Source organism: Diplotaxodon limnothrissa, linkage group LG1 (assembly GCF_057381915.1).
Source record: "Diplotaxodon limnothrissa isolate DT_005_m linkage group LG1, D_limnothrissa_male_GT1.1, whole genome shotgun sequence".
NCBI lineage: Eukaryota > Metazoa > Chordata > Actinopteri > Cichliformes > Cichlidae > Diplotaxodon > Diplotaxodon limnothrissa.
This window is the reverse complement of record NC_140596.1, coordinates 16,009,057-16,023,255: the sequence shown is the minus strand read 5'-3', so window position 1 is coordinate 16,023,255 and position 14,199 is coordinate 16,009,057. Positions and strand designations below refer to the sequence as shown.

General features: G+C 39.1%; 1 protein-coding gene across 1 annotated transcript; it reads right to left on the bottom strand.

Moving 5' to 3' along the window:
- Positions 1-3,606: 3,606 nt before the first annotated feature.
- rhoua (ras homolog family member Ua) lies at positions 3,607-13,477 on the bottom strand. Its single transcript, XM_085371171.1, has 4 exons — positions 12,894-13,477; positions 12,432-12,490; positions 9,836-10,024; positions 3,607-8,337 (listed from the first exon to the last, which is right to left on the bottom strand). The coding sequence occupies exons 1-4, from the start codon at positions 13,183-13,185 to the stop codon at positions 8,053-8,055; spliced, it is 825 nt and encodes a 274-aa protein (XP_085227297.1). The 5' UTR covers positions 13,186-13,477; the 3' UTR covers positions 3,607-8,052.
- Between the last annotated feature and the right edge of the window lie 722 nt (positions 13,478-14,199).

The following is a 14,199-nucleotide window of genomic DNA, read 5'->3' as shown; positions in this document are numbered from 1 at the left end:
ATCTGAAACAAAAACAGCAACGCTAAATATAAATCAGCCATTCAGCCTCACTCTTGTGCTTTTCTGATTGTGACTGCACTCTGTGGAAAAAGGTCAAAACCCTTCAGTAAAAATGATAGCCTCTCATGATTGTAAACTATTGAGTCAGCTAGTTGCAAGATGTTTTCTTATGGATAACACCTGGATTCAGTATAAAAAATAAGTAACACTAATAATGTTGTCAGCAAGGCAACACTATTAGTGTTACTTAACAAAGACAAGCTGAGCACTCAAAACGAAAGCAGCTGGTTGTTATCAACTTTGCTAGAAATTACATTAAAATAAAAATCATTTACCGCAGCAAGTAAGTTTTAAAGGATTGCTTAATGCAGTCCAGATTATGTCCTGTTTCTTTATTCAGTACAAAAAATGTTATCTTTGAAGATTGCCCTGTCATTACTATTGTCTCCATAATACACAATCCCACTGGATGCTGTGTGAAATGCAACTAAAAACAGAATTCAGTGATTTGCAAATCTCATATACCTATATTGTTTCACAAAAGAATATAGAAAACAAAAACGTTTAAACTGTGACATTTATCATTTCATGTAAATTCTTTTGAATTTGATGACATAAACACTTAAAACAAAGAAAGCTCAGACAGGGCAATTAAAGGGTTGTAAAAGTAAGTGGTACTAAAAAAAGAGACAAGCCGTAGGAACATTTTGCAACTAATGTTATGCTAACTGGCAGTTGATTGGGTTTATATGATTGGGTCTAAAAAGAGCATGTTGGAGAGGACGAGTATCTCAGAGAAAAAGTGTTCAGTAATCAGAAATCATGGACGCCGTGTCCTCCAGACTAAAGAGAAGAGGGACAGTCCAGCTTGTTATCAAGCCTGCATCTCTGGAGATAGTTTAGTGAGTCTGATTAATGTGGCAGGAGGCATCTCTTATTTCTTAATTTTACATAAAGTTTTCTAATGTATTAAAACTGGATTTTAAAGATCTCTAATTCTCACTCTGTCACTAACTGATCAAGTATTTATTTGTGTTTTTCTATCTACTCCTGCCCATCTGTTTTTCCCCTGAACTTCCTGTTCTGTACTTTCTCTTAACACTCTTTAGCACATGCGCGTGCCCACACACACACACACATACATACAGCAGCTGTCAGAACACACATTGATTGGGTTTATAGCTTGTTAGGAAAGTGGAGATCATATTTCAGCTCTGCTCATTAAGAGTCAGCACTGATGTCACTTTGGCTCCTTTTTTGGTTACATAACACACACGCACGCGCATGCACGCACGCACGCACACAGAGAGGGCTATAAAATTATAAAATGAATTGGAGCCAACACTTAAACCATTGACTATACTGGCAGCTTTGTGAACATGTGACTGTAACATTTATTAGCATAAATGCACTCTCATGTGTATTACCGATTTCCATTCTTATTGCTTCTTGTGTGAATATCATCATATTGATAAAACATCTGCCTAATACAGTAACATTAATGCAACTGCAGCATGATCTTATTTTGCACCTTATTAAGTTAACCAGCAGTTTTATACTAATTTCACAGTGTACAATTTTAATCATTTTAAGTCTTAAAAACACCAGCTGGACACAGGATGTGGCTATGAATGGTAAACCAAACAAATCTGAAACTTGAGCAATTCGATAAGACTAATGCAACAAAAACACGGAAAGCTTTGGGAACCTCTGAGAACTGGCATCACCAACACTTTTAAGACCTCATCATGAGGTCAGTGGCTTTATAAAACTAGTGATGTGTCAGCCTTCGTGACATGTGTTTTTAGTCAGTTGTGCATTTTATCATAAGCATAGTTAATGGGGGTATTGTATTACATTTTGACTACGATTGCAGAATTACAGAACTGACATGAAATAAGGGAATAACATTATTGCATTTTGGAAAACAGGCTGTAATTTGTGTCAGGAGCTGATCATCCAACAGGACCTGGCACTGCTCGAGTCACAGAGCAGCTGACCTAAGGAGAACAAAGTCGGCCGCCTCTTTATTCACTAACTGTGTTGTCATGTGGAGCAAAGCAGTTTGTATCTCAGTAAGATTTACAATCACTTTCTCCTATACACACACACAGAGTCTCCAAGAGCTGAGACAGACCACTAACCAAATGTCACATGACAGCCTTCAAAATAAAGCTCTTGCATAACCGTAAGGGCCTGGAAGCAGAGAGTCTGTTTACAATGATCCAGTCTGAATTTGGATGACTTTCTGTAGGCTTTCTTTGTGTGTGTGTGTATTTGTCTGTATCTGTGTTTGGTCTCTATGCCCTCAGACGTTGCTCACATCTTTCATCTCACTGTCCTGATGTTCATCAGCTGAGCGTAACATTACAAAGCAAGCTGGAACATGACATCAGCAAAAACAACATGAACAAACATGTTAGTAGGCGCTCGTACTTTCTAACAAAGTAGTTGAGGGTCTGCTTATTTAAAAGTTAACTTAGAAAGTTAACTATAAACCTCCTTTTTGACAAAACACACAAATATAAACCACATGTTGTAAACGAACTATTTCATACTTCAGGGGTGTTAAACTCCCTTCAGTTAATGGGCCGTATGAAGCTCAGTTTGATTCCATTAAAAAATTCCATAGCTTAGATTTCCTTTAATGTTAAGAAAGCTTGATATAAAGTTAAAGACACAAAAGATTGACTACACAAGATGCCACCCATCCAGGCAATCAACTCTAGAAATGCTTTTAACTTTCCATGCATTTTCTCACCCATACAAGTGCCCACTAGGAGTAGCAGTGGATTTTATTGAAAAACCCCAAAATATTAATGACTAATGATTAATCAGTGGCAAAGCTATCCAGTGGGCTTGAGTGAATGCACGCTTGACACCACTGGCCTGTTTTCTTGACTGCTTATTTAACTCAGGGTCATAGAGAGGCTGGGATCTAACCCAGCTGGCACAAGGCGAGGGCAGGAGGGTGCCAGTCCATCATTGGGCTAACACAAAGAGACTGACCATCACACACTCTCACCTCCACACACATGTAGACAGTTTGGAATCACCATTTAACCTCAAAAGCATGTATTGGGACTCTGAGAGGAAGCCAAAGAAAGCAATAATAAGTCATGTGCTGTTTTACTTTATGATTCTTAGTCTGTTTACACTGTTGTCAGTTTTATTTCCTGGCCTTGTTAGTTTGCATGTTCCATCCCGCCAAATATCTCAGCCGTGTGGTCCTTCACACATGTTTACAGATAGCCATCAGTCTCCTCAGCATATATACCTGAATTTGTTCTTCTTACCTGCCAGAGTGTGTTGTCTCCTTCAAGCTTTCCAGTATTCCTAAGGGTTTTCATGCCTTTTTGGTGCTCGTAGTTATTTTCTGGACTTCAGGTACTTTCTGTGGAGTTTGGACTTTTGTCAAACTCAAAACCGTTCTGCATTCAAGCAATGGTGCTAAAATGCTGCATGCCCTACTGCCCTCATTTCAAACATGCATGCACCTTAAAATGAAACCTCAGTCTTGTTTACAGCCTGTGGGAGTAGAGTTTATATACACACACATTCTCAGTCTGCCACTAAGCACTCAAACACAACATATTTTTATACCAAATATTCTTTATTTCTCAGGGTATAAAACATCTGTACAAATATATCAAACACAAACCAAAGCCCTCGGTTAAACAGAGAATTGTAGCAGTGTTTTTATATGCAGAGAAAATGAAAACACTGGCGCTTCACACAGGCTCAGTGGACTAGTTTCCTAAGAGAAGCTTTCAGCTGGTGTCTCATGTGAGTGAGCTCAGGTGTCCTCTAGGGGGTATCAACCTCAGTAAAACAATTGAACCTCAAAAATGAGACCTTCTGTTTGGCAATGCTTCTGTTTACACTCACATAACCACGTGGTGCAGTCTTGTGCAATCAGAAATTAGGTCAACATGGGCATTTAGTGCCCAGTTAGGTCTAAATGTGCATGAAGTTGCACATTTAGACCTAAAGTAAACAGAGGATCAGTTCTTGTTGTAGTCTGACTCAAACATTTTCCTATTGGATGACTTTAACTTGCTATCCAATAGCACTACACAAGTTACTTATTGATAAGTGTCCTCAGCAGGGATAATTAGGTCACTCTGGAATCCAGTTCCAGCACCAAATCTACTGCAATAGCTAAACTCAACCACATCTCTGAAAACTCATAGCTCAATAACACCTATAAAACTCCTGACTTTGGACCTGCTCCAAACACAGAACATTTCTGTCTTAGCTTTAGAAGAATACCAGCACACCACATGTCTTCTCTGACTGTCTTTAAACACTGCTCACTTCCCGAGACCGATCTGTTCTACATTGCAATGCCTTACATCCATCATACAGTGCAGGGTGCATGCTGCTGTTGAACACTTGGGGGGAAAGGGGGGAGGGGGCAGCTAAAAGAAGTAAAACTTAATCTATGCTGTTTTCTGGTAGCACAGTCAGTCTTACACATTAAAAGTTGTATCACATGACAGCAGTTTGAATTGTAATATCCTATTAATCAGTCAGTCATGAACAGAGTGGCATAATTTGCATGCTTTATGGAATCAAATTTTAATGTATAAGGAGGAGAAAAAATCATCAAGGAGGATTTATCCTCAAATCCAACTCAGACCTATGTAAGAATATGTTGATTTAATGTATTTCAGTAGGTATACATTTAAAAAAAAAAAAAGTATATTTACTGAAAGACTGCAGTGAGCAAACATCCTACTTTCCAGAAAATTTAAACTAGGTAAAAGCTGATAAAGGGAAACACAAGCTATGATAAAGACTCTGCATGACCTTTAGCCTACTTTACTGCACCATCAGCCAAGACTGCACACAAACAGCAAGACAAGTAACCTATTATGCCTTTTCCCCTGCAAGAAACAATGCGTTTGCTATCAAGCCTAAAACACCGTGAAACAGTGAAACCATTCAGTCTCCACTGTAACATCTTCAATAGAAAGCTACCAAGCAGCTCTAGTAAAACCCATTCTAAAGCTGATCTGTTTTGCTTTTTCTTATTTTCTGTTATACATCAACTGTTACACTCATGGATGGTCGTATTAAACACAGGCAAATTTTCAAATAATGACATCAGATATCCCTGTGAGCCCAAAGGCTGAGGCTGTTTTTTTACTCTTGGATCTTTATGATGTCACTGAGAGGTGATGACTTTAATATGGTAATTTCTGAGCACAGAAGCTCCACCCACCTGCCAAACTTTTCAGACCTTCTGTTTACAAGAGGAATCCAAAAAAGGTTGAAAGGGCCTAAAAACAGTTTGTTTCAGACAGAAGATGACAGAAGGCCCAGTGCAAGAAACATAAGGATTATTTTGAACTGTGACTCATGCAAAGCTACTCTAGAGTCCAAGAATAATTATGAAGCTGAAAATGAGCACAAGAGTGTAATTTACTAATTGGCTGAAAATATGCAACTCTGACAGAAAACACTACGTGGATTCCAAACTGTGGATATTTTAATCTAAATAAAAGTCTCATTATTAAAATGAATTGAACTTCCCAGGCACAACATGGCTTACTCTGCTTCACACCAGTAAAGAACCCAATGGCCACAGATGTGATGCGGGGTAGTTCTTTGGGGGAAAATGCTTATTTTTGAGAACTGTACAAGGTTTTCACACCACGCTTAAAAGCCAAAATACCTGTCAGTTACATCTTACATGGGCCTGATATCATTGTAACTTCACACATCCACAGCCTCAGTTATTTTTATGTTACTAACAATACAAGAAGGAAAATATGTCATTAAATCAAATCTTTTAAACAATTTTAAGACCCTGAGCTTTAAACCATTTGCCCAGGCCATCCTTTTTGGTGCCTCATTGGTGGATATGTATGCTGGCTCTTGTATATATCTTTACTCTGTGCTGTTTAGAATCTGGTCTGTGATATGTTTTATGAAGGCCGCAAGCTGAAATGCGTCAGTCAAATAATAAATCTGTTTTTCATAATATAATTATCTTTTTTTTTCTAATAAATTCTGACATTTAACTGGGAAGTTAGATAAAACTTCCAAATTTTGAAATGCAGCTATGACAGTGTTCATGTCTGATCTCTATGAATAATTGTGTTTTATGCTACAAAATGGCATAACAAACATTGTGCTCTTTCCTGTCTGCTGCAGTGACTTTAATACAACGGGCCTTTTTAGACGGAGACACTGAAGAAAAATAAAACAGACCCTGCTGGTCTGTGCTCTCGGTTTAGTAACTATGGTGTACGAAGGAAGGTGTGGCAGCTGAGTGTGTGACAGCCACATGTTTTCCATCTTCACTTTTGTTTTTATTGCTGCTTTACAACACATAAAGCTACATCTATTTGAGAGAGGACAGCCTGCAAGCACTATCACAGAAAACAGTAAACACAGGGTTGGCTATAACAGTGAGGGCAGAAAAACGGATGGTTAACATTGCTAGTAGAAAATTCAAACTTCACAGTCTTAATTGCATTTTAAAAAAAAAAGGTGAAGTCACTTTCTTTTTTTTCTTTTTTTTTGCAAACTTACAGAAACAAGCACATGCAAAGAGCACTGCGTGGGTTTAATTACATTACGTGCTCATAGTTAAGGTTGTTTAAGTGTCTGCAAAGATAAATCAAACCCACATCAAGCAGAACAAATATCTAACATCAATTGGCTTTTATTTGCCTGCCTTGCAGCTTGTGCCTGTAGATGATTTAGATTCGAATGTCTCAGTTTTAAACTGAATTCTTCATTTCCATGTGAAAAGAGCCACTTGAGTACTGCACTGAGCAACGTTCTCGTTTGTGGAACAATGCGATCATGAATTACAAAATGTCCTCCTGCCCGATTAAGGTCAAGCACCAGTCACCAGCACAGTGCAGAGATTTATATTTAACCACGCCACACTGGTACCACTCTATTTTAACAGATTGTTCAGTCTTTCAGTGATAATGGGGGCTAGATGAAGATGATAAAATACCACAGCTACCAGTGGAAACCCAAAGTGGGTCACTGAGTCCTGGATCCAGGTTGTATCTTCTTGACTAAAGATACAACTTGCTATTAGAGAGCAGTGGATATTCAGACATGCTTTTTAACATATTATGATTTTTTCTTCATTATCTGGCTCCTTATTCTTTGAAATCTCACTTTTGATCAAAGCACAAGAAGAAAGACATGATTGGCACCTATCCAAAGCCTAAGCCTCACCGAACCTTTTTCTGTCAGGACACGCTGAAAACTATGCTTAATTTCATGCCAGATCTAACAGCATAATTGTCCAGATCAGCACTATAATAAAAGGGGAAAACCTGATCCAGGTTATAGACTAAACATGTGTGTCACCAGGAAATACTTAACAGTTTAATAAAGTTTTTTTTTTTCATTATGAATAACAATGGCCCCAGTTATAAAAAGCAGCTCTAAAATTAACTGAGGGTTGGACTTGTTCTGACTATAATTATAGCCACTGATCATTGTCTGGGTCAGAAACTCCAAAATGACAACGTTTGGTCTGGTCCGGTCTATTTCAGTTAGCAGTTCTTTCTAATCATGGGCATCTGAAACCAGACTAAATTTAGAAGCAATTTAAAAAAAGGACCAGGAATTGGACGCACAGTTTTTAAGCCACCAATAATAACAATTATATTCTGAAGACAGTCCAGTTCCCCTCCAGGGTTCGTAACCAGGCTGCATAAATCCATTATAGGTTGGATCTAACTCCAGAGAAAACACAGTTCCAAGTTCCTGTTCAAATCTGTACCAGTCTAATCCTGAACAATATTATCACATCTTCTGCTAGTCCCACAATAGAACTGGTTCATGCCAGTTTAATTCCAGGAGACACAGCACCACCTTCTCCTGCAGGGAGGCTCAGTAGTAAATCTCATCCAGAATCCAGAATGGGGGCTAAAAACAAAATATTTTACATCTGTGACACTTCCCAGCCGCAGTCCAGGAGAGGTCCTGTATCCGTCTCCTTTTAAAGAGAAAACCACCTTTCTGTGCTTGTCAACTAAAACCCAGCTGAATCAGACAAGAATAAAGTCTCCTCTAAGCCACACAACAGTACCTTCTCCACCACGACTTTGACAGACTTTTCATCTTGTCCGGTGTCTGTCTTTGCTTTTTTCTGCGTTTCTTTTTCCCCCTTTGGTGCTTATGGGAGCTGTAGTTCTGCAGGCTGGCCAATATGGCTGTGTCAAACACTTCCTTGAGATTTTTTTGGGTCAGCGAAGAGCACTCTAAGTAGGCCACTGCTCCAATCTCCATCGCACAGTTCTGGGCATCCACTGGGTCCACGGGTCTTTCACGGTACTTCGCCAGATCAATGAGGACCTAAAGAAAATTACAAAAATATGAAATAAATATACTTACTAGTTTAAGCAAATAGCATCACATCACCCCAATACTATTTGTCTTAGAATTGCTTTTTACATTTTAATTGAGCCTTTTAAGGTATATCTGGATCTGACTTTAAGTTATATCTCTTTCCCCCTTGGATGCCTATTAGAGTCAAATCTCATCTTTATGGGGGAAAGACATACAGCATAAAAGTAGATCCAGGTGTGGCCCTTGTGGCTGTTTTAAAGTCAAGAGGGTGACTGCATGTTTACATGAGCACCGGCCTGAGGAGATCCTTCTCACAGAGTTAGTTATTGTTTTCCCTTTTCGGTCCTCTTAATCTGTATTGCCTGCTTTTAGTCTTCCTTTTTATAATTTTTTACATTTTTTGCCTGTTTTGTATGTTTTTCGTCTAAGCTCTTGTTTGTCTCTTTTTCTTAAATGAATTAGTCTTGTGTTTTTTCCAATTGCTACTTGCTGGAAATGGACTGACATTTGTACTGATCATTCAAAGTGCTTTAGACTACAACAGATATATATATATACCCAGCATCATCGAAAAACGTGTAAGCAAAAACGTGAAATCTACGACGGTCAAAACATGAAGTGGACATGAAAATGGACACGGTGGACCAGCGTGTTTATTACACGCTTTGATATCAGATTGCATCTTCATACTTTCATTAAGGGTAAATTGCATCCATGGTCAATTTTAGAATTGCCAGTTAAACTCACATATCTTTTTACTGTGGGACGAAGCCAGAAAGATTAGAATCTGACAACACTGATGTATAGCAGGAACACATTTGCAGGAACCTGCTTGCTGTAAAGTGACAGTACTGACCTCAGCGCACAATCAGTTGAGGAGACAGGAAAGATGCATCTGTACAGGCTTTAGCGTTTTTATGCACTGGGTAAGTTGCACAAAAAGGTTTTATAATCCAAACAGCTACAGCCCCTGAGTATACATGCATGTGCTTTTTCCTACAAACACATTATGCAATGCCAAAATTGCATTTGGTCATAATGTCGAAAGTTGCAACATTACCAACTTGTGACATTGCGACAACTCTTCTCTGTGGTCACAAAAAAACATCCAGACAGCACGGAGACTTGGACATTTACAAGGCTCCAGTTTGTGGTGCTGCTGAACGATGCTGTGTTTCTAATATTTACTCTACCCTGACTGATTTAAATGGAGCAGACAAAATGTATAAACCTCGACAGTGGTATAACTAAGGCTGCCAAAATGACCATAAAGGTGAATAAATATTTCTCTACAAGAGAATCAACACCAGCTGAACGTCATAACCTTCAAAATGTTACAGTTTAATTCTAGATTCACAACCAAGCTGTGCAATAACTATAATAACGCTTCCATTTAGTTTGTGCATGGTGTCATTGGTTTACACAATGATAAGAATGATAAGAGAGAGAAACAGGCAATAGAATTACATAAATTGTGATTTATGTACAGAATAAAAATCAACACCTTGACATCCTCTCTGAGATCACACTGCGTCCCGACAAGAACCAGCGGCGCAAAGGGGGCGTGTTTCCGAATCTCTGGTACCCACTTTTCAGGAACGTTCTGAAATGAGGCAGGGCTGACGACGCTGAAGCACAGCAGGAACACATCTGCACTGGTGTAACACAGAGGGCGCAGCTTGTCGAACTCATCCTGGAAAGGTTGTGAGAGACCGAGAGTGTTCACACAGAGATACTGTGATTCATCACTGCCTACCTCTGCTTCAAGGCAGTGGTTCTTAAACTAAAGGACGGGCCCCACTGCAGGTGGGATGATGAGGACTAGGAGTAACACAATGTTCAATTAATGTGATTTTGGTTTTAATATATAGCATACTTAAGCTATCATGCTAACCTTTAGTTTATTAAAGTTCACCTCAGATCCCATTTTACTGTTCATGATAGATAATAATTGGTAGAAGAGTGTGAACTTTATTTCTGCTTCTGGGGTGAAGCCTATCAGAAAAAGTTTGAGAAGCACATTTTATCAAAACCTAAAAATTGTCTTTCTGTTTTTCCTTGATCTCCAACTTTATCTTTCCTCTCTCATTCAATGTCCCACTGTTTTTGAGGGCAGCTGATCATTGTAGTGATAATCTACCATATTATCCCAGCAGTGCACTTTTCTCTGGAAGTGCAGGTTTAACTTTTGTTTCTTGCCATTTGCTATAGAACCAGGGTGATTGTACAACTGATGATGCTACATGTCATTAATGTTTGTCTTCTCTCTCCCAGAGTTTGTATTTTCTGCTGTTTTTTGTTTGTCTGTTCCTCCTTTCTCCTTACTCTTCTCTTTCCCCTCATTCTTTATCTGGTTGTACCAGAAGGCTACCACTTTCACTGGCTACTAATCAGATCTAGGTTGCATTTTAAAATTTTTGTTTTAACCTTTAGAGCACTACATGGACAGGCCCCTCCCTATATTGCTGATTTGATTCACATATACACTCCGGGGGACCACGGTGTTCCCCCACACTCATTTCAGAGCTTGAGGGGACTGACCTTTCCTTGCATCCAGACTGTGGAATGCACTTCCTATATTTCTACAGCGTTCAGACTCTGTGGAGACCTTCAAAAAGCAGCTAAGGACATTTTTATTTCAAAAAGCTTTTAATTAGACCAGGGCTTTTATGATGTATTTGTGATTGTATTGAGTTTTTGTTACCTCTCTTGTGAAACACTTTGTGACATATGTCTGTGAAAAGTGCTATATAAATAAACTTTTACTTACTGATTTACTTTACTGTTTCTCTTCCTGCTAAAAATAAGTTCTTTCTCCCCATTGTCACCAAATCCTTTCTCATAGGGCATCAGCTGATGGTTGCAGTTTCCAGATACTACAAACTGTCTTACATATAAATACAGCTGAAGTGAGCTGAAAAATGGTGATTATAATGTTTTTTACATGTTACATGTCAAGGTTATTACAGCTAACTAAAACGAAACTTAAAAACTAAAACTAGATGTGAAACTAAAATAAAAAATAAAAACTAGAACCAAATGAAATGATTTTGTAAACTTAAACTAACAAAAATAAAATAAAAACATAGAGGAAATGTCCATTTTTAGTTTTAATGTTTGAGTATTTGTTACTTTGGATCAAATAAATGTATTACAACTTGCCTGATGAGTCACTGATAGACTTGTTTTTTTGAGACTCTATTTACAAGACTGTGAGCTGACTGTGAGTTAAAATGTTTTGGGGGTTTTTGTTATACCTATAGTAATTTTCCTAAATCTTGCCTCTGATTATTATTATTATGCCCTCAAAAATAATGCTTAAAAAACTAACACTGAAACTAATAAAACATAAATTAAAACTAAACATTTTTGAACAATAAAAACTAAACTGAAATAAGAAAATCCACTCTGGAAACTTACTGAAACTAAACTGAATTAAAAACAAAAAGTCAAAATGAAGTAAAAATAAAAACTCATTAGAAAAAAAAAGACTATAATAACTCTGGTGCATGATTATGTGATTATACTGCATGTGTGGTGATTTTGTTTTACCATATTTGTTTTATCTCTATCAGCATATACCCTCTGTTTGATGTTTAACCAGTTGTAGCTTATCACAGTGTTCTACATCTTCCACTATCTTCAAACAAACATCTACTCCTTCGCAAATGTAGACAGAATTACATCACTTCCTGTGTGCCAGAGAGTTATTCCAAGGAAAGACCTAGAGATACACAAAACACTGATTTATCTTTAGTCTGTGAGTAATCCTAATCTATGTTCCTGTCATCTATGAAACATCCCTGCAATGTAGAACCTAATGAACTTCATGTTTTAACCTGTTTACATGTTATCCCACTGACTAGGGCTAGGACGTGCATTGTCCTGTTTCAATGCAGCCTCTTTAGCACGTCTTACCCCTCTTCCCTCCCATTTCCTTTGTAGCTCAGGCAACAACAAAAAAAGGCATTTGTCTTACTGGATGCTACTCAGACAGGCAAGAAAGTAAGAAAGAATGATTTCCTTGGGAGAGGCATTGTGTCCAACATGAAACACTGCCCTCTGAGTGTCTAGTGTTAGTTTGTACAGAGGTCACTGACCTGTCCAGCTGTGTCACAGAGTTGTAGTTTAACTGGCTGCCCGTCCACTGATACCACCGCTACATGCACACACACACACACACACACACACACACACACACACACACACACACACACACACACACACACACACATCATCTTGAGGTTAGTATCACCAATGTAAAGTTTACTGTTGTAATAAAATGACAAACTTTGACTTTGATGACAACACAAACTGGCAAAAAAGTCAGTATGATAAAAAAAATTAAAAGAATATGAATTAAAATATTTAATATATTAAATAAGTCAAGTAAACACATAAATCAATCCCTTGAGACAGCATCTAGTAGGCAAAACTGTGGCTGTGTGAAATAGGACCATTAAAGCCAAAGATATCATTTCTAACACTTGATGAACTGAAACTTAGATCATTGGATTTATTGGATCCTATGAACCATGTCATGAGTTTCTCCTATTTTTTACCTGAGAAGTTGTCAAACGCAGTCGGGACGTACTCGGTTGGATAGCCGTTGGTGGTGTAGCTGACCACCAGGCTGGTTTTCCCCACAGCCCCGTCCCCGACCAGGACGCACTTCACCCGCTTCTCCGCTGCTCCGGCTCCCGCTGACCCTGCCGCGGATCGCCGCGTCCTGCCCGAGCCTCTGTCCCGGCTCCGGACCCTCCGCGGGGGCACAGGCGGAGCAGGGGACACCGGTGCCGGCTTGTAGCAGCCATCGCCCCGCTGGGGCATCTGGCACGGAGAGGAGGGTGACATGGAGCCCGAGGAGACCCGGGCGGGAGGTTCAGTCCTGTTGAGGGCCAGTTTTCACTCCGTCCATTCTTCCGTTAACGTCCGCCACAGTTTGTCAACTGACTTTATGTGGTAGCCGAAGCCCTCTTCCTTTTAGTTACCATGGTTAAATCACCAAGGTTGGACCCGAGGCTCACCCAACACAGCCCCTTTAAGCGTCATGATTTATTAAATTATTAATGAGAGTCCGATTCTAAGAGCGGAGGATGAATTAACGTTGGCCGCTGGTCTGAGTCTATGTCCGTCCAGACGTCCAACGGACAGACCCGCCGCTAACTCCCCTTCAGTGACATCACGGTGCCTGTGTGTGTGTGTGTGTGTGTGTGTGTGTGTGTGTGTGTGTGTGTGTGTGTGTGTGTGTGTGTGTGCTTGGATTACAGGTGTTGTGGGGACACATAGCGGTTGCACGCACTCACACTGTATGGACTTGCAACTCTTCGGAGGACAAACTCTTCGGATGTCTTACAAATCCATTAAGGTTTAGATTGATGTTGGTGTTAACTAAGTAAAAAAAGTAGTAGACGATGGTTTCATAGACTGAAATTTGATCTATTTTTTCCCTCTTTTTTTCCTGTTGCTTTTGTTTTCTTTCTTTTGAAAATGCTCTGCTGCTTTCATCAAGCATTATAGTGGCGTTTTCCTTGTATGAAATATCAGCATTATAGTCTAACATCTTTATTTTCATTTTTTGAAATGAAAACCATGGTATGTGGTTTTCTCTTCTTTTTGTCTATTCTGGAGTACTTACTGCAAATCGCATACCACATCTTATCACACCACAGCAAAGCTGGTTTACTGGTAGCCTATTATGTACTTTACTACTGGAACTTAAAAACAAACTGAAGTCAAACATAGAGGAACAAAAGATCCCCAGTTCACAGAGACACAAATGCCTTGTGGTTTGCATATATATATATATATACACACACACATGGATACACAGTATATGAGGGGGGGGGGGGGAGTTTTGTCCAATTG

Bases quoted from the DNA above. Each gene is read 5' to 3' on its own strand.
- rhoua (XM_085371171.1), bottom strand. From the start codon at position 13,185: ATGTCACCCTCCTCTCCGTGCCAGATGCCCCAGCGGGGCGATGGCTGC. The intron at 10,025-12,431 runs GTCAGTGACCTC...CAACCTTTCCAG, and splicing joins TCTGTGACACAGCTGGACAG to GATGAGTTCGACAAGCTGCG. The intron at 8,338-9,835 runs GTGTTGATTTTT...AATTTTCTTTAG, and splicing joins ATCTCAGAGAGGATGTCAAG to GTCCTCATTGATCTGGCGAA.